Here is a 20,815-nt window from a genome sequence, read left to right as displayed (position 1 = left end):
TTTGGATGTTTTGCGTCTTTGATTATTTAACTTGACGTTTTTAGAGGCAGAAGATGTAAAAAAAAAAAAAAGTCCAGTACTTCAAAAGCAAAAGTATGACAAGAATTCATGAACAGTCTTGTGCAACTAAATATGTATTTTCCATTCTCACAGCTTTACAGGGGGAACTCTGCCAATTTCACACATGAGGATCAGTTTACTCCTTCTGACGAGTTTTCTGTTACAGTATGTGGGTGTTTATCAGGCAGTGACGGGTCCATGATACACAATCTGTACTTTTAGTTTTGATATGTCTTGTGCAATAAAATCTTGGTCTGGTGGTGGACATGGGAAAAGATCAGGGTCGTCATCATACCAAATCTATAGTAAAAGTCTCAGCTCCATTTGGAGGTCATTTGTTATCTTATTTTCTTTTTCAAAATGCATTTCCAGAGTGTTGGCAAAAGACATTTTGATGTTATCGCCAAACAAAAGGTCAGAGGTCACAAAATAATCATTAGAAATCAAGGGGACCATGAATACCCATATTAAAATGTCATGGCAATGTGGCCAACAGTTGCTCAGATAAGTGGACCAAAGTGTTGGATGGATGACTGATCATCCGTTAGCAAGGCAGAAACAGCTCCGAGTTGAACCACGTTACCAGCACGCCCCTCATTATCCCAGCTGGAGTCGAGTCTGATAGCCACAGCGGGATGCCTCAAATGATTAGCGTATGGTACAGTGCTCTGTGATATTGTCCTTTACATAATGTTTCAATCAAACCGGCCATGGGGCTCTGTTGCTGGTAACTGGTCCATGCTCTGATGTCTATGCTCTGATGGCCCCTTGGCCTGTATCCAAATCTGCTAATACAGTCCAGTGTTGTCCCTCGGGAGACACTTGGACCTCCCATACAGTGGCCCCTGTGTTATAGTACCTTATCATCCAAACAGTGATGGCTGCTTGCTACTGTGTTGGAAATACTGGTACAGTGAGTTTCAAATCAGGGTCTTAATCAAGAGGAGTGGTTCTATGTTCCCTCACTCCTATGTTACCTAAACCCTGTCTCCTCAACTCTATGTTCCCTCAGCCCTATGTTCCTTCAGTCCTACATTCCCTCAACGCAATGTTCCTTTAGCGCTATGTTCCCTCAATCCTATGTTTCCTCAATCCTAGGTTCCTTTAGCCCTATGTTCCCTAAACTCTACATTCCCTTAGCTCTATCTTCCTTCAACCCTATGTTCCCCCAACCCTAAGGCCCTTCAGCCCTATGTTCCCTCAGCCCTATGTTACCCCAACCCTACGGTCCTTCAGCCCTATGTTCCCTCAACCCTATGTTCCTTTAGCCCTATGTTCCCTCAATCCTATGTTTCCTCAACCCTATGCTCCTTCGGTCCTATGTTCCTTCAACCCAATATTCCCTCAGCATTATGTTCCCTCAACCTTATATTCCCTTAACCTTATATTCGTTCAACCCTATGTTCCCTCAACTCTATGTTCCTTCAGCCCTACATTCTTTAGTTCTAGGTTCCCTCAATGCAATGTTCCCTCAGCCTTATGTTCCCGAACCCCTTTTTTCCCCCAGCCCTATGTTCCCTCAACTCTATGATCCTTCAGCCCTATGTTCCTTTAGTCCTAGGTTCCCCTAAATGCGATGTTCCCTCAGCCTTATGTTCCCTCAACCCTATATTCCCTAAACCCTATGTTCCCCCAACCCTATTTTCCCTCAACTCTGTGTTCCTTCAGCCTTATGTTCCTTTAGTCCTAGGTTCCCCTACATGCAATGTTCCCTCAGCCTTATGTTCCCTCAACCCTATGTTCCTTAAGTCCTAGGTTCCCCTAAATGCAATGTTCCCTCAGCCTTATGTTCCCTCAACCCTATGTTCCCTAAACCCTATGTTCCCCCAACTCTGTGTTCCTTCAGCCCTATGTTCCTTTAGTCCTAGGTTCCCTCAATGCAATGTTCCCTCAGCCTTATGTTCCCTCAGCCCTATGTTCCTTTAGCCCTATAGTCCCTCAGCCCTACGTAATCTCAACCCAATGTTCCCTCGGCCTCATGGTCCTTCAACCCTATGTTCCCTCTGCCCTATGTTCCCTCACTCCTATGTCTCCTTAACTCTTCGTTCCTTTAGCCCCACATTCCCTCAACCCTATGGTTCTTCAGCTCATGTTCCCTGAACCCCACGCTCCCTCAGCCTTATGTTCCCTCAACCCTATGTGCCTTTAGACCTATGTTCCCTCAGCTCTGTGCTCTCTCAGATCAGTACCTCCATAAATAAGGTTATATTTTCTCCTCTGTTTGTCTGTTACTGCTTTTATACATGTGATATTTTAAAAATTCTAGACAGATTTTAACATGAATAACCCTAACCCAGTTACCGAAGGGCATGTTCTGATGCTGAGAGAACACAGGGCCTAATTTTGGATAGGAAAATTCCACTTAGGGACTTAGGGCCTAGTAGGTTTTGGGGGAAAAAACATAGATGCTGTTGCAACATAGGTGCTGATAGGGCTGAGGGAACTGACCTTAATCTAAGGGCTGACCTTAAATCAAATGATGTGAAACTGATCTCAGTGCCTACTTGTATCCTCAACCAACCCTTATAACTGCAGTGTCTTGTTTTTTCAAAGTGGGCCAAATCACTGCAGATGTCTAATTAACTGCGCCAATAAACTGACCCTGAGCATGCCAGCCGGCAGTCATTAACCCATCACTTCAGGAATTTGTTTAAGTGACAGCATGAAAAGAAAAGTATAGGCTACCTCTCATTTCTCTCTCCAGTCCTGGTGGTTTTATGAAAGCAGTTCTCAGCGCCCCTCTCAACTCCGCCCCACGTTTCCCCAAACTCTGACTGAACTTTCTTCAGCAGAGCCTGTGCGTCACTCTCCACTATCCTGGCATAGACAAACTACAGGACTGCTCAACTGCTCCTGAAACACGAACAATGGGTTGGCAGGAGCGAGAATGGCTCGTCTGTGCGGGTTTTCTCACATTTGTGGCGTCGGTGCAGAGTATAACGCTGGGAGAGCTTTTTCAATTCGGTCCAAGCGTAAGGGACCAGTTACTGGAAGCAGGGAATGACCAGACGCACCGACTTCAACTGGACAAGCCAGTGTTGTTTTATGATGGCACTTTCGACAGCATCTTTGTAAGTTAACCCATAACTTGGTACGCTATCGTAGTCATTTTAATACAGACGCGTGGGTTTTATTGGTCAGGGTGGACTGTCCATCGATCTTGCGCAATTGCGCATACTCTTGAAACCCCGGGAAGTTATAGGCTACGTGAAAAGGGGTCAGTAGTTACAACCTTAAACAATACCTGGAAGTTGCAAAATATATGTGGGGCAGGGTATGCTCTGGCGTATTTGTAAATATTGATTTACTTATCACAGAGGTTGCTGTATCTTGTGGAATGCATGTGTCCACGCATTCTTACAGCTTCCCCCTGAGGTTATCATTTTACTGTTGACACAAAGACCAGAGTACTTATTCTGCAATCCAACGCAAACATCTACTGATGAGTGTATGTCGTAACTGTGGGCCAAATATATACGTTTAAATGTTCACATCCTTCAATAGGATAAGAATCAAGTTATCATACAGTTAACTGTGCAAAAAAAAGGGGACTTTAGAGGTTAGTCTGTAACTTAATAAATTCTTTAAGATCACACGTGTTTGTTATTTGCTGTTTATAGTAACCATGTGGATCTTTTAAATGACTTGGGGAAAAGGCAAAAGCAGCATTTAGCTGAAAGCTGCACCATTGTATTGGACAGACAAACAGCCCTTTATTCCCTGTGATACTCCTTTACAAAGAAAAGTGCTGCATCTCTGTTTTAATTGTGCTGCATGTGGATAATATCAGAGAGTAAAAGGTGTTTCCCTTGAAAGGCAGCAGCTTAACATTTGCTAAAACTTTGTGGAAAACTTTTTGAAGTAATTAATTCTATACTTGATGATATATACTTTAAGGGTGACTGCTGACTACCTCCGAGTTATCTCTACACCACTCGCCGCAAACATATTTCTCCACTGCAGTCAAGATGGTTTAAAGATTTTTCTTTAATTTATGAGACAGTCTTCCTCTGAACTGTCTGTGCCCTGGAGGGGAACAGTAATACTTTTCACACCAGACTTGGCTATCGAAAAAACATTTTCACTAACCATTAGAGGTGTGATTCATATCCCACGAAGCCCTGGAATGTTCAGGTGTTCACTTACCTTAAAGATATCTCTCCTCACTACTTTTTTCTGTGAGATAGATTTCCCAGCTCTATCTTCCATTTTGTCAGGAAGCTTCTGTAATGAACATTAGTGTGCAATCTCTGGACTCTCTAGGGCTGCCTGTCAGGGGCAAGGACAGGAAACAGTGTGGCCCGGGCCAGGAATAGTGTTCTTGTTTTCTCCTGGTCAGGAAGTGAAGGAGCCCCATGCGCTGAGTGTATGTGTGTTTTTGACATGACCCAGCTTTTCTTTTTTTACAAGCCCTGCATGTGTTCACGTTAAACCTTAAGTGTGTAAAATCTGTTAAATGGCATCTTGTTTGTTCATTAGCGCGTTTGTAGGACATGGCAGCTGAGTCGGATCATTACTCTAATGAGTGTGGAATAAAGATCAAAGTGGGTCAGACTGGACTGAGTTTGCCTCTGCTGTGAAACACTGCGTCATGTGTTGTTATCCTCCTTACTATAAAGAAGGTCATACGGTGTTACAGTCGTCTCGTTTCTTGTTGTCCCCATCACCAACCTGAGCTTTTAATTTCAGATCAACACCAATGGTTTTGTTGCCACAGCAGAGCCAACGAGCGAGTCGACATATCTTGGCGATATGCTCCCAAAATTCGGCATGATCGCAGCTATGCAAGGAGACCTGGACACAAGTGATGGTGTGGGTAAGGTTTACTTCCGTCAAGACTCCAGTCCTGATGTTCTTACTCAGGCGGCCAATTACATCAACGGGGCCTTCCCTGAGGACAATGAAGTCAATCCCACCCATGCTGTGGTGATCACCTGGGTTAATGTCGCCCCCCATGAAAGCAGAGCAGATGGCCTTGACAAGAAGGTGAGCAGCACGTGGTTATTCATGTGATCTGTGGTGTAACTTCCCAGTTACATTTTCCCTAATGTTTTATTACACAGAGAAACACCTTCCAGCTGGTTATTGCGTCCCTGGAGACTGCATCATATGCTATTGTCCTGTATGCGAGGGATGGGGTTCAGTTTTCCTCCACGCTTGTACAAGGCAGTAGTGCGGTCATGCAGGCTGGCTTCAGTAAGGGTTTGGTCCGGGGTTTCCTGTTTTCCAGTCAGGGACCATACTACCGCACCACCACTGATGATGAAGCATCCGTCAGGGCTTTAGCAGAGTAAGTCAACCAATGGCTGTCAGCACAGGAATAACAATTTCCTGACCTGTGTTGCTGTTTGGATTTTGTTTCAAGAATAGTGACTGTAAGAGTCTCTTTCCTCCCTACAGGGAGACCAACTCTGGCGTGCGGGGTGTATGGGTGTATGAGATTGGAACGTCTCCCTATTTTACCAACGTGGCTCCAGGGGAGGTCAATGACCTCCCCGCCGAGGACACTCCACAGGGGCACTCTCATGGCAACGAGGAGGCCACTAATGCAAGGGGGGCTGTGTACACTGATGGACAGCAAGTGCATTACCCTCCTTATGAGTCCGAAGGAGCGCAGATTGAAGTTCACCCAGTTCAGTACCAGCCACATCAACCTGACAACCCAGAAGTCCTGGTGGTGGACGACCCAGATATAAATGTAGATGGTGAGTCCACGGGAGAACTCTTATCATCATTATATTCAATCAATTAGTCGTCCCTGCCATATTCTTACCACGCCTTTTCATGTTTTCAGTGTTCTCTTACAACCTGGGGACATGTGCAAACAATAGAAATAAGTGCTCCCAGTTTGCTGACTGCCAGGACTACTCCAGTGGATACTGCTGCAACTGCAGACCTGGCTTCTATGGCAATGGGATACAGTGTGTGGCAGAGGGTAACGTTACACTTATGCTTCATGTGGTCACTTTGAAAATGTTTGAACAAAAAATTTTTAGTGTCATTAACCAGTGTTAAGCATCGGACCCTCACAGCATCAGTCTGAAAACACACTAACTTCCAGGCTTTTCATAAACTAACTCTATGAAGTGTTGAAAGACTTCATTATCCAAACAGCATTTGATGTGCTTATTGTTCTTAGTAGCTGGCAGATGTTGAGTTGTAGAGAATAATCTTTTAGCAGTTTCCCAATTTCACTTCTTGCAGTCAGAAATTTCCTGTAATTGTCTATGACACCACTGTTGAAACTACTTGAGCAAATTGGGTGAATCTGTTGGTTCAGCTCTGGTGTTTGGTTGCTCTTCTCCGTGACCAACTCTTATGGTTCGTTTTTGCAGGAAAGCCACAGAGGATGAATGGTAAAGTGCACGGAACAGTCTATGTGGGAAACTCACCGTCTCCAGTGGAGTTCAACAGCAACGATCTCCACTCATACGTTGTGGTAAATGATGGCCGCTCCTATGTGGCCATCAGTGACATCCCATACACCCTTGGGCCCTCACTGCAGCCCCTGTCAGCCCTTGGTGGAGTGATTGGGTGGGCGTTTGCTCTGGAGCAGCCTGGCTTCAAGAATGGCTTCAGTATTATTGGTGAGGGGAATGTCTCTCCGACTGCACGAACAATATCTGATAATGTGACACCTAGAGGCTTGACTTGGTTAGAAAGTTACAAAAGTGAACATTCTGGAAGTGTAAAACTCTGTAAACAAATGTCAATGATGCTACAAGCAGTTTGCCATACAGCTGCAGTTTTACTCACTCTGTCCAGCTGAATTCCCCTCACATTACTTCAGCGGAGACAGAAGGCGGTGAGCCAAAGTTCATCTAGGGCCAGGGTCTTAAAGTTAACCTCCTCCTCTCTGTCCTCTGTAGGGGGGGAGTTCACGCGGCAGGCTGAAGTGACCTTTCAGCCAGGGAATGAGAAGCTGACCATCAGGCAGGAGTTCAAAGGCATCGATGAGCACGACCACCTGGTGGTGAGCACCACCCTGGAGGGCCGGGTCCCTGAGGTGCCTGGTGGCTCCACCGTGCAGATCGATCCTTACTCTGAGATCTACCAGTACAGCAACAACTGTAAGATTCAGCTTAAACAAAGACTTGCTCTGTTTTTAATTGAAATGTCACGGGTTTGTTTCTCCTGTTTTTTTTTTTCACTTGGCAAAACCTCCTGCTCCAAAACTGGAGAAAGAAGCATTTTTCTGCTGTTGTAATCACAACTAAACCATTAAGAAGACTAACAAATGGCCTACTTTTTCCTTCCCTCCCTATCATAACCTCCAGTGATCACTTCATCCTCCACTCGGGACTACGTAGTAAGCTTGCCCGATGGCTCCACTGAGACCAGGACGTATCAGTGGCGTCAGACCATCACCTTCCAGAGCTGCCAGCACGGCGAGTCTTTGAGAAACATGAAACCTACTCAGATGCTCAGCGTGGACCAGGTCTTTGTCATGTACGACGCTAATAATGAACTCATCCGGTTCGCCATGAGCAACAAGATCGGGGATATCAATGGTGAGGTCACAGGGATTATTTTTTGTCTTCCTGCTTTGGTCTGCGCTCACTTCCTTCCTGGAATACAACATATAACATCCTGACCAAAGAACAGGTTTTACTAAAAGTTAGGGCTATTGATGCATGTTTTTCTCATGAAATCATGTGAGTTTATATTATAGTGGTGACATTGTCCCAAAATACAACCTTAATCCTCAGGAGGGCAGCCACAGGAGAACCCGTGTTTCACTGGAAGACACGGCTGTGACACCAACGCCGTGTGCCGACCTGGACAGGGAACTCAGTTCACCTGTCAGTGTGCTGCTGGCTTCAACGGTGACGGCCGCATATGTTATGGTAAGAATGATGATATGATACAAAAAAAGGACCTTTTGTTCCCATTGTTTGTGGCAATAAAGATTCTCACCACTAATGTAGTTTCTGCTCTCAAGTAAATCAAACAGTTTCCACATCTGTTTAGAGCCATCATTTAATTAACTGAGTCTTTAAAAGCCTTCCTTCCTGGGGAACTGGGCAATATTTGCAATTAGCAGAGGGAGTCCCACGTGGTAAACAAAGTCTCCCATACTCCCAGACCAGGTTAGCATATATAGTGTGGTCCTCATCCCCAGTCCATGCTCTATATAACCACAAGTCTTTTACATTTGAGACCAGACAGGAAGAGTTCCCAGGCACATACAGTCAAAAGAGGAAGGAAGTATCTCAGACAGATGCTATCTTGAAACATTTGTAATTAAGAAACCTAATCAAGCTCCCTCCTCTGATCTCCATCTGATAATGAAGGACACTGATTTAACAAATCCAGACTTCAGAGCCTCAGACTCAAACACGGACCTAATGTGGTAGTTATTAGCATATGATAATTGGCTCTTCTCTTTATCAGACATTGATGAGTGCAGGGAGAATCCTCAGATCTGTGGCTCCCACGCTATCTGCAACAACCAGCCTGGGACCTTCCGCTGCGAATGTCAGGATGGTTATCAGTTCGGCAACGATGGGCAGACCTGCGTTGGTAAGTGGTGTTTGTGCGCCGCCGAGTGCAATTACATCTTTCAGAAATCTCACCTGGTAGTTGGGATGTAGCGGTTCAGACATAAACTGTAATGAAATGCATTAAACTATAAAGTAGAGCAGGGTGAGCAAGATAAAACACATGCATATCTCCTAAACATAAGTACACACACAAGTACTTTGAACTGACTGGTGCAGGGATTGTCTGCGTATGTATGTGTGTACATCCATCACACTGCATCAAGACAGTTTTTGAAAAAGTAATAGAAAAGTGTACAAGATAAGCTTGACCTCAATTTTCTTTCATCAGGCTACTTGTCTGGTCTTCTGCTTTATGTCAAAAGCTGCAACCTGCATATTAAAGGAATAGATCAACATTTTGGAAAACAATACTTATTTGCTTTCTTGCCATGAGTTAGATGAGAATAGTAATACCACTCTCATGTCTGTATGCTAAATATGAAGCTACAATTAGCTGCCGATTACCTTAGCTTAGCATAAAGACTGGAAACAGGAAAACAGCTAGCCTGGCTCAGTCCGAAAGTAAAAAAAATTGCCTACTACCACCTCTAAAGCTTACTAATCAATGCACTGTATCATGTTGGTTTAATCCATACTAGTGATGTGCGGGTCTGGGTTTTTTCCAACCCGCGGGTCCCGCATTTATGAAATAATTTGACCCGCTCCATCCCACCCGCACAACCGCAGTTATTTTCACAACCCGCCCCACCCCGCCCCCGCCGCTATTAACTTACCCGTCTTGTGGCTCTCATGCTTGTATAGCTTATCACAGGTATTGCACTTCATGTGGCCAATGCTGCTGTCGTCTGCTGCACTAACTACCTCACAGAAATTGTCCCAAACATGAGACTTAGCAGCTTGGCCTTCTTTTCTTTTAACTCTGTACTCTCCAACCGTAATCTTTCCCTCACTTCTTCTTCCATCTTCACTGCTTCATTGATTCTGGTTTGTTGTGGCCGCTGCTTGGTGCTTTTGTGACGTCAGGTCGCAGGTTACGTTACGTAACATGCATTTACCTAACCTACAACAGTGTTGTTAACAAGTAGGCTATATCCAACATAATGAATCTTTAATGACCCGCCCCACCCGCCCCGCCAATAAAGTGAACATTTCTTGACCCGACCCAACCCAACCCGCGGGTTACGGGTCGGCCCGCGCATCACTAACCCATACCACTTCTGGGGCGGAAAATGAAGCTTGTACAGAAGCACCAAAAACTGCAGTTCCTCTAATGACCACTTGAGGCTGGCTCCAAAAGTGACTAAATCCCAATAGACACCCATATTAAAATGCCCAACCTTATGGCAGAAAAAACATGTTTACAGCCTGATACAAAAAAAACCTTAAAAAATCCAAGATGGCGACAGCCTAAAGGCATGTTCGAGGCTTCAGAACAGGAGTCCACAAACCAATGGGTGTCACCAGTATTAATGCTAAACTAAGCTAACAAGCTGCTGGTTGTAGCCTTGGATTAATGGGACAGCTATAAGAATTGTATCGACCCGCTCATCTTTCTTTCAGCAAGAAAGTGAATAGACATATTTCCAAAAATGTTTAACCATTTCTTTAAAGGTATACTATGCAGGATTGTTGGCCACTGATTGTAAAAACAAAAAAGCAAAGGTAAAAGCAGAAGCCAATTCTAGATTTTTTCTTTCTTTACATTTTGAGTCACTATTTTCCCTTTTTTTTAGTGCTGTGTCTCTTGGATGCCTGCTGCTTACAGTCCGGCACCTGGTTGCTACCTTTTTATAAAGCCCCAACCTCACCTGAGCACTCCATTCATGTCCATTAAAGTCCTGAACACATAAAATAGGGCAGAGTCTCTGTAGAATTATACACAGCCACGCAGTTATAGTGGGTCATAAGTGATGATTGAGAGGGATTACTTCTGTATAAGTCTATATATTGTTTTTTTTAGGAAAACCCTGCATAATATACCTTCACGATAAAAAAATGACAAAAGGAATTGTAACATTATTTTAAAGTTAAATGTGATGTGTTCTCATTCTTGACATGCTCTAACAAATCAGGATCTCATCTAATTCGTTCCATACCAAAATACATATTTTCAGAAGTATCTCTTCTTCTCCTCAGAGGTTGATCGACCTGTGGACGCCTGTGAGGAAGGCACCCATACCTGTGACATTCCTGAACGTGCTCAGTGCAGCTACACTGGAGGCTCGTCCTACATCTGCTCCTGCCTGCCAGGGTTCATAGGAGATGGTAGAGTCTGCCAAGGTACTGCACAGAGGCACTAAATATATGCTTGTGCTGAAGAAGGATCACAGGAATAAACTGCTTTCAGTTTATAGGTTATAGAATATCTATAAAATGGGCTTCATCTGAAGGTTACAGAATACACAACATCAGTGAGTAGTTATTGCGTCTAGTTAAAATCCATTTAAGCGTAGTGCTCATAGTATATTAGAACTATTTAAGTATGTAGCTATTATAATAACATTAGACTTACTTTACAGGGCTGTAGCAGTGGTTTTGCATATCCTAGCCTGTGAGTTATTAACTGGTGTAGCCATTTAAGCTATGTAACTTCTAAGAGTGATCTACTACCTTACAAAGACTTGTACGCAGTGTGCCAAAGAAATTACATGACATCCAACCCACAGAGCTGCCAACACAATCAGAGCTCCCGCTGCTGCTCTGTGGGTTGAAAGTCATTTCAATTTCAGGTGGCACGATGCTTACACATGTTTGAATTAAAGAGACATCTTGAAATTAACAAGGTGAAGCAATGAGATAGGCATTAATAAAAGGAATTACAAAAAGCCTTTTTCAAATTAATTTAGCAATTATGTTTTAAAACCAAAGTATTCATTCATCATTTAAACATGATGGTTTTTGTGGTGATCTTTCAGTTAATGAATTAATACTTTAAATGCTAATTTATAATTGAATTATGAGTTGATTGTTATTAAAACTGTAAGAGGCTGTAATTATACCTGTATAATATACCGGCACTCTGCAGTTTTCTACTTGTTGGTGTCTGCAAAGAGAATGTGAAATCTGATATTTGAAGAGTTTGCTGCCAAAAAGTTTTGTATTCACAAGTGATGTTGCCAGAGAATCATTGTAGAGGAAGGAAGAGCACAGGCTGACAAGGACATTGTGAAAGTGATGTGATTTTAGTGCCTTCGGGCAATGAAAGTGTCGTTGGAAACTCACCCTCAGATCTCGAGCGGCAGAACATCCTTTGTTACACTTACAAGGACAAGGACTTTACAACTTTTAATACTCTCCCCCTTTGCAAATGCCTTATCATGTGATGATTACTATCGAAACAAGAATCTGTTGAAACGAATGGCTGTCTTCATGGTACGGTTTAAAATCACATGACATGTTTCAAATGTGGTTGGCTAAACAGGATAAATGGAAACAGGTTAGTCTTTTAACACAAGTAGTCCAGATTTCAAATCCATTACATGGGCTTTAAGGCTTTAATTGTCAAACCATCTGGACCGTGGGAGGTGAGATTGCTTACATAATACATCTGCAGCGATTGAGCAGTGAAACATGGAAAGCAGATGGAGGTCCTGAGTCTGCGTGTAGTTTTTCTGGCTGCTCTTTGGTAGCACTCATTCATAGTTTCCATTCTTTCCGTGCGTCTGCTTGATGTTATTGGGCACGGACTGACCCAGATCATGCTGTAGATCCCTGACCATAAAAGGACAAGACAAATTGGACATGCGGAAAAATATTTTCGCTTACACGGTTGATGACTGATTCCCCTCTGTCCACTCTCACCCTCCTCTCTTCTGTCGGCAGACATAGATGAATGCCAGCCAGGCAGGTGCCATCAGGATGCCGTGTGTTATAACACCCAGGGATCATTTACCTGCCAGTGCAGGCCGGGTTACTATGGCGACGGATCCTACTGCTCTCCAGGTAAGTCCGTTGGAATGCCATCACTTTTTGACAAGCAAACCCAACATCTTACTTAAACAGTGCATCATTGTCAGTCGACTTGATTTTATATTCAGTCTGGAAACATTCAGTCTCTGCTGCTACAAGTTTATTTTGGGAATCTGTCGTGGGAGTCTAGACAGTTTTGGTGGTAATTTTCTTTGATTCAATTTCAGGCTGATGAATAATAGGAAAAAAAAGAAGATCATTTTCATTCTCTGCATTGTTTATTCCGCCCATTTGGGCAGGAGGAGTGTTTTGAAATGAGTTTCTTGCCAGAGTATATTGGTGCCAGCTGGAACCTGTTTTTCATTTTCTTCTGGATGGCAAAAGGAATTTGTCATGGCCTACCAGGGATTTGTGTTGCTGAATTTAAAGCAGAAGACAAAAGCAGATATAAATGAACTCATGAATACGTTTGGGGCATTGTTGCAGGGCGTCTGCGTTCACTGTTGAGTTTATTTTCTCATTTTTCTGTTCAGAGAGGACGAAAACACAATGCGAGAGCCACAGAGACAGTGTTCTTGGTGCAACGGAGGCTGGTCCACGGGGCCCCCGACCACCCGTAGGACAGTACATACCTACATGTGATGAGAACGGTGCTTATGAACCCATGCAGTGCCATGGCAGTACGGGACACTGCTGGTGCGTGGACAGAAGTGGGCGGGAGATCCCTGGGACTCACTCTGGGCCTGGCAGCAGACCAATGTGTGAGTACATCTCATGTGTGTAATACCTGACAACAAGTGACCATAATGTCTCCCACTGTGGATTAAAGGAATACTTCACCTGCCAAATGATCATTTGTATATCAATTACTCGTCCCGTGCTACGATGAATTTGAAAGAAAAATTATGTTTTTCTGGCATGCCTGCTGTGAACAAAGAATCCAAAATCTGAGAAAATTCTTGATGAATTGAAGTAAAAAGGGTCCACATTTAACAACAGCAAAAATACATCAAAACACATTTACAAACCCTCACACAACTGGTGCAGTATACTCCATGTCTCATTTATCCAGTCATATGCTTGGTACTTCCCAAACAGACAGCACCTTTTAGACGGGGAACTGAAGGGAAAGTGAAATGTGTCTATGCTGTCTTCAAAGCTGGACTCCATTGACAAAAACAGTAATTTTTCCTCGCTGAACACAGGATCAACCTGTCTACCACTGCCTCAATCAGTTTAGTTTGTTTGTGTTATTGTGTAACTGTGGTGTTTTAAAGGGTTAGTCCTGATTCAGCAAAGTTACACAATAACACAAAAAACCATGGATTGAGGCAGCAGTAGATCAGCAGCTCCCGTTTTCAGTGAGGTAAAATTACTGTTTTTGTCAATGGAGTCTGGTTGTTGACCAGAAAAGTTTATGTTGCTAAACTTGATTTGATGCTGGTTCCCCCTCCACAAGACCCCTGATATTTTAGTGCTCGTCTCCGGTAGGTATTGACCATGGTGGTGTGCCCCCACCTGTTGGACCCACCCCTCGACCCGATGTCCGCCCCTTGCCTTCAGGAACAAACCTGTTGTTTGCCCAGAGCGGCAGGATAGAGCACGTCCCTCTGGAAGGTTATGATATGAAGAAGGCTGATGCCAAGGCTGTGCTCCATCTCCCTGTAAGTTTCTCTAAATATACTTATCTTGTAGAGAGGAAGTTTTAACGTTTTTTTTATTTAATATAATATTGTTTAACATGTCTACAATTATTTCTTCTTATTACCAACAATTTTTTTGAGACATTTTAAAAGGCTTTTGGTCATTACTTGCCAACTCACCCAGAATTCAAAACAGCTTCTAATACTTTTTAATAGTTTTTTACACTAATTTTTGAAGTTTGGCCCTGGGATGTAAATTTCAGAATTTTTGAGATTATATTCTAAACCTCACAAATTGCATTTTTTTCACTGTACTGGATTGAAATTTGTACTGAACATCCAAGAAACCCTCAAGATAATGCGCAGCATATATATATATATATATATATATATTTGGGGCGGCAGTAGCTCAGTCCATAGGGACTTGGTTGGGAACCGGAGGGTCGCCTGTTCAAGTCCCCGTCCCGACCAAAATATGGAATGTGGACTGGTAGCTGGAGAGGTGCCAGTTCACCTCCTGGGCACTGCCGAGGTGCCCCTGAGCAAGGCACCGAACCCCCCAACCGCTCGGAGCGCCTGTCATGGGCAGCCCACTCTGACATCTGTCCACCTAGTGCATGTATAGGTCCAGTTTGTGCATGTGTGTGTTCGGACCTGTGTGTAATTGACAAACAGAGTGAAAAAATTGAATTTCCCCTCGGGGATTAATAAAGTATGTAAAATTAAATTAAAAAAAATTAAATTAAAAAATTAAATTAAAAAATATTCATGTAAGTAGCTGTTGCTGAAGTTTTTGCAGTTATTAAATTATTGAAAATAAAACATATTTTTACCCAAATGAAGAATCTCTAATTATCAGAATGTAATATTTTCATTACTTCTCACTTTTTTGCAATCAAATTTTGATTCTGTGTAATATTAATATAGTTCTATCACATCTAGAAGTTTTTTTTTTTTCTGTACAATAAGCACCTCTGAGTAAAGAAAACTTTCACAATGAAGCTGTGAGTTTAAGCGAACAGCAGCTGTAAGTTCATCTCAGGCGCAATGTCAAGTCTGGATTTCTTGGTATGTGTGATCATTCAGATTACTCCAGAGAAAACAATGAAAAAAAAATCTGCAGTATGTTTGGATTTCTCATTTGTGTATGCAACTTCAGGTCAGCCTCTTACATAAGCCGCTCCCTTGTTGCTAATAACATTTGCATTCTAGCTCTGCTGTTTCCCCATCTGCTTCATGCATTCAGCTCTTACACTTTATTGGAGGCACATGGTGACATTCACACTAATTACTAACATCAGTCTGACATCTTTGGAATTGCAATCTGCATTTCTTTTTACAGTGATTTCCAAAGCAGCTGGTCTGAGGCCTGGCCTGAGTTACTCACACTCAGTGTGTGGCTGTGTTTGGATTTATGTCTAGACGTTAATGTAAAAATGTTATCTCTGACTACTCTTGTTTTAACAAAGTGCACTTTAAAGTTTGTTGGTTGCTGAATCCTACGCAGGAGAAGGTAATCATCGGAGTGGCCTATGACTGTGTGGACAAAATGGTCTACTGGACTGAAATCACATCTCCTTCGATCAGCAAGGCCAGCATCGAGGGGGGAGAGCCCACTGCAGTCATTAGATCAGGTAACTGTTCACTTTTATCCTTCATGTTTTCATTTTCAGCTATTCATTAATCAGGAGACTGTTTTCATGTGCAAAACGTAACATCTCAACAGATCTGGACAGTCCAGAGGGTATCGCCATCGACCACTTGGGACGAACCATGTTCTGGACGGACTCTGTGAAGGATCGCATCGAGGTGGCCTCTTTGGACGGGTCTCAGCGTCGTGTCATAATAGACTCTGATCTTGTCAACCCCCGTGCTATCATCACTGACCCTCCCAGTGGGTGTGTACTGCTTCACATTATCTGCGAGTTAGATAACAATCACCAAGAACTTTTTTATGTTTTTTTTTAGTTTAGGGTATTTGCTAAAACAGTGACACAGATAAACAAAAACAGTCAAGTAACCAGGCAGACTCAGACATAAAACTCTAGAATAAAATAAAACTAGAAGGCTACCAGTTGTACAGAGTGCTATGCATTAGATGTCAAGCAAGGGCCATGAGAAATAAGCTGGGTGAGTTACTCATCCTCCCCCGACCTCCTTTAGATAAGCAAGAAATAGGTCCCAATAGCAGAGAATTTTTTAATTGAGTTGGTTCTCGAGATCCTGAGTCTTTCCATCTGTTTGACTGAAATCATGTCAGCCATCCCTCTCTGGAAGGAACAGGGAGAGGGTGATTTCCATACACTTAAAATGAGTTTCTTGGCAACAGTCATCCCCAGCATCAAGGACTGTGTGGCTTTAGGAAAGGAAAGTTCAGAGTGGATAGTGAGCAACCGAAGATGGCGAGTCCTTAGGGAACTTTTTAAATTTAATTTCTCTGTTCTGATTATGTAGTGTACATTTAAAGGAACAGTTAGACAGTTTTGCAATTATGCTTATTTGCTTTCTTGCCAAGAGGTAGATGAGAAGTTCAGTAACACTCTCATATCTGAACCACTTAAAGCTACAAATTCTAACTTGCCTGGTGTCAGACAGAATTTTCACCATTTTACACTACGTTTCTGTGTGGTCTGACATTGCGTCCATTGTTACCAATTTCCGTTGAGGACAGGGATTTAGTTTTTCCTAACCAATCACTAGTAGAGACCAACGTATCCACCTAGTCTAATATTTTAAGTCCACACTGATGTGTAGCCATGCCAACATACTGGTTTTGCCTGGGTTTTAAGAGTGATTGAGAAGACATACCAGCCCAGAACAGCCTTGATAGTGAATATTATTACATTAATTAACGTTAGTCCTCGATACTCACAAGAAGCTTAGCAACAATTCTAATTAGCTACTGCTAAATTACTGCTGACTGCTATGTGTTAAAATCTACCAGTGAACTGACTCCAAACCTGTCCTTACAACAGGAATCTATACTGGGCCGACTGGAACCGCGATGCCCCCAAGATTGAGACTTCTTACATGGATGGATCCAACAGAAGGGTGCTGATTAAAGACGATCTCGGACTGCCCAACGGCTTGACTTATGACTCTCAGAGCTCTCTGCTTTGCTGGGCAGACGCAGGTACTGTATATTTCAGACAGATGACTCATCTCTGAAATGATGTCTGCCCTGTGATCAGCAATAATCTCTCTCGCCCGCAGGCACACATAAAATGGAGTGCACGCATCCCGGCCACGGTGATCGCAGACAGGTTATGGAGGGGCTTCAGTACCCCTTTGGAATCACATCTTTTGGGAAGAACATCTACTACACTGACTGGCGGAGGTTTGACTTTGTCTATTGTCATTACCATTTTTAAGTCAGCTTTCTATCTAATAACACATATGGTATGTAAGTAACTAAAAATTCTTCAAATATTCAAGTGAATGAAGCCCATCCAGAATGCTTTATGGTTGTATGTATGATGTCTACATAATAATTAAAGGGTATTACACACATATTTAGTGGTAGGGGTTTGGCCAGTGTAACTTGATGTAATTTGGATAGCTTTAAATTAGAGCATGAAGAACATAATGCAGCCTTTATCCGTGGTCCACTGCGCAGTGAAAGAACTGAGATCTTTCAAGGTAGAGGAAGGAGAGGGTAGGTCAGAGGTCAAAAAGCTCCCCACACTTCAAGCATGTGCCCTTGATGTTCTTCCAGACTGTGGAGCTTTCTTCCCGTGCAGCTCATTCTGTATGTTAGCCGCTGCAAAAATGCGGGGGTTGGGGTGAGGAAGCATCTTAAAAAGTGGCAGCTGCTTGCAATTTCTCAGCCTCAGCGTCTGTGAGTGACCTGCCCAGGGCCTCCTTCTGATCTCGCCAGAGCTGTAGCCTTTGCAGGAGAAGGTTGAGAGGTGGTGGTGGTGGTAGGGTGGGGGGGGGGGAGGCACACAAACTATGTCAGTTATGTCTAAGAAAGCGAACCCTTACTCATTCTTGACAGACTTTATACAAAACACAAGAGGGCAGGATGCTGACATTTCTCAAGCTGGGATAGTCCATGATTGCTTTACTCTGGTGCTTACTGTGTTTACAACAGGGATGCCGTAGTTGCTGTGGACCGCCATGCTGGGAAGGAGTCAGACGAGTTCCAGCCTCAGAAGCGGACCAAGATATATGGGATTGCCACAGCCTATGCCCAGTGTCCTCCAGGTAAACACACCAGTTGTGAGGGTGCAACATCCCCTAGAATTTTCTCTTAAAATGTTTGCTCTTGAAGTCTAAAAAATGTTTATTGATTTTTTTATTTACCCAGCAATTGGTGAGAAAACACTCCCAGTGCCCCTAAAGAGCTATTCCTAGAAATAGCTTGACCCTTGTACATTTGAGTCAGGCTTATGATGCATTCCCTTTACTCTACAGCTGCAGGCTTTGAACAAGAAAAGTCACAGCGTCTGAAAGCAACAGGAGGCATTCCGTGGCTAGTATTCATTATTAAGTGAAGGGATGAGTGATGTTACTGTGCAGCACCAGGCCTCATCCTCTCCTCTTAGATAAGACTGCATGCATAAATCCAGAGGATGTAGATTCAAGGGAGAGGGGCCTCCAACATCTGGACTTTGCCATATGTTTCCAAGTGTGTATATATCTGTTAAACAAACAGTGACGAGACTGTTTCCTGCCGTCCCTTGCTATGGTGGCTTATGATTTATACAAGTACCCTGGAATGTCCCACATTAATAAGAGTTTGTGTGTGTGTTTTTTTTTCCTTCCGCCAGGACAAAACTACTGTGCTGTGAACAACGGGGGCTGCACTCACCTCTGTTTAGCAACCCCTGCCGGACGCTCCTGCAAATGTCCCGACAACGCGGTGGGCGTGGGCTGTGTGGAGAGAGACAGCGGGTACTGAGAGGAGGCGGCTGTGCTCTGAGAGTCGACACTGTTTGGATGTTTGAACCGCAAATTAGGAGCCATTCAGCATTACTAAACTATAGCTGCTGAAAAATGCCACTGAAAACCAGAGGTGAACTTACTGTGCCTTTTATTGCTCCGTGTTATGCTTATCTACATTTTTACATTTATGAAATCACAAGTGCCATTGTAAATATAAACACTATTATTTTGTCTTTTTCCTGAGTGCACATAAACTGAGAATAAAGCTCAAGGGATACATAATTTAATGTGAAATTCATCACAGCAATGCATTGCATCATGTCATGTCAGTTGTGTTACACTGTGGCATGTTTGGATCATCTTCTCTCATGGAAGTATTATTGTGGAGTAGGACTAGTGTCTGTACGAGCTGGTGGGATGAGTTTACATGCTGCAGCAAAAGAATAAACATTTTTCTAACATGTTGGTCTGCTGTATGTGTGTATATGTGTGTATATGTGTGTGTGTGTGTGTGTGTGTGTGTGTGTGTGTGTGTGTGTGTGTGTGTGTCCAGTGTAATAACAGCGACACCGTGTGTGAGGTAGAGTTAGGTACAAATCCACGTTGTGTTGCGATAGGTGGCGCCAAAGTAAACCTAAAGTGTGTGCTATTACCTACCATTTTTAAACAAAATTACCTGGTAGATCTATTTGTAAAAATGTCTGAATGTGTAAAGGGTCACATTTACGGTTTATACTTAAAATATTCCAATAGGAGTTGTGTTTGTGGCCCTTAGATTTATCATGAATTACTTTTACAATAATAGTATTGTTAAGCTCCTTTGTTACTAGATGTCAAAACATGATTTTTCCCTATTATTATTTGTAATTCAATGAGGATGAGTTTATCTAAATGACTCAACCACTTGAGGAAGTGACGCAACATTACGCGGGGTGGATTTAATTTCCTAGCACACTGGACTAATGACCGGCCACATCATGTTCCCTAACAACTAACCCTGCACCCTGTAACCTGCCTTTAAGTGCTGAAAAAAAAAGCCATTTGGATTGTTATGCTTGTTTCTGAAACGCAATGTGGCAGTGGGAGGACGTTTCTGCTTTGTTTATACTGTGTGAAGGAAGCCAAAATACTCTGCTGCCACCCCCACAGTCTGCGCGCTGCTGCAGAAAGGGAGACACGTGCTGACGTCAGCGGTGCATTAACGGACTCGTGATAAACTCGGAATATGGTAGATTTACCACATAAGATGCATCTGCAACCCTCATGAGATCACAACATTGGAGTTGCAACTACATTTTAATTATTGATCTATCCGTTGGTTATTGTCGCCTATAAAACATCACACAAATAGTAAAAAAAAGAAGTTTATCAATGTCCTTAAAACTGTGAAAACAGTGATGTCATCAAAGTGTTTGGTTCTGTAGTTTACTGTAAAATGAATAAAGCAGCAAATCCTCACTACTGACAAGTAAGTGAGTTAAGTTTATTTGTAAAGTAACTTTCACAGAAACATAATCACAAATTGTTTAACATTAAAAGCAAATTACACAACAAAACCAGTAAAAGACAAATAGCAACATTTCACAGCACAGGGCGGACAAGATAAAACACAGACGGTAAATAAAGAAGGACAGATATTAAAGAAAAATAAAAGACTGTTGGCTACTTGTCATTGCCAATCAAAATCCTGGCTGAATAAAAATGTTTCCTTGAGGAATAAGTTTGTATATGAAATATAAAAACATAGGCAACCTATATATATTCAGAAAACACAAATGTAGATGAACTTATTTATCTATTTTATATAACACA

At 42.8% G+C, this 20,815-nt stretch overlaps 1 protein-coding gene across 1 annotated transcript; it reads left to right on the top strand.

Annotated features, from left to right (window-relative positions):
* The first annotated feature begins 2,830 nt into the window (after positions 1-2,830).
* On the top strand, positions 2,831-19,464 carry nid1a (nidogen 1a). The gene is made up of 20 exons (XM_050070793.1): positions 2,831-3,131; positions 4,750-5,046; positions 5,124-5,350; positions 5,461-5,765; positions 5,855-5,995; positions 6,396-6,647; positions 6,930-7,130; positions 7,338-7,571; positions 7,770-7,907; positions 8,455-8,583; positions 10,701-10,844; positions 12,387-12,506; positions 13,007-13,234; positions 13,965-14,137; positions 15,624-15,750; positions 15,843-16,014; positions 17,092-17,249; positions 17,330-17,453; positions 18,210-18,322; positions 18,889-19,464. Exons 1-20 carry the CDS (start codon positions 2,928-2,930, stop codon positions 19,017-19,019), a joined length of 3,618 nt encoding a protein of 1,205 aa, XP_049926750.1. The 5' UTR covers positions 2,831-2,927; the 3' UTR covers positions 19,020-19,464.
* The last annotated feature ends 1,351 nt before the right edge of the window (positions 19,465-20,815 follow it).

The sequence above is a fragment of the Epinephelus moara genome, chromosome 19 (assembly GCF_006386435.1).
Source record: "Epinephelus moara isolate mb chromosome 19, YSFRI_EMoa_1.0, whole genome shotgun sequence".
Taxonomy (NCBI): domain Eukaryota; kingdom Metazoa; phylum Chordata; class Actinopteri; order Perciformes; family Serranidae; genus Epinephelus; species Epinephelus moara.
This window is presented reverse-complemented; position numbering and strand designations above follow the sequence as displayed.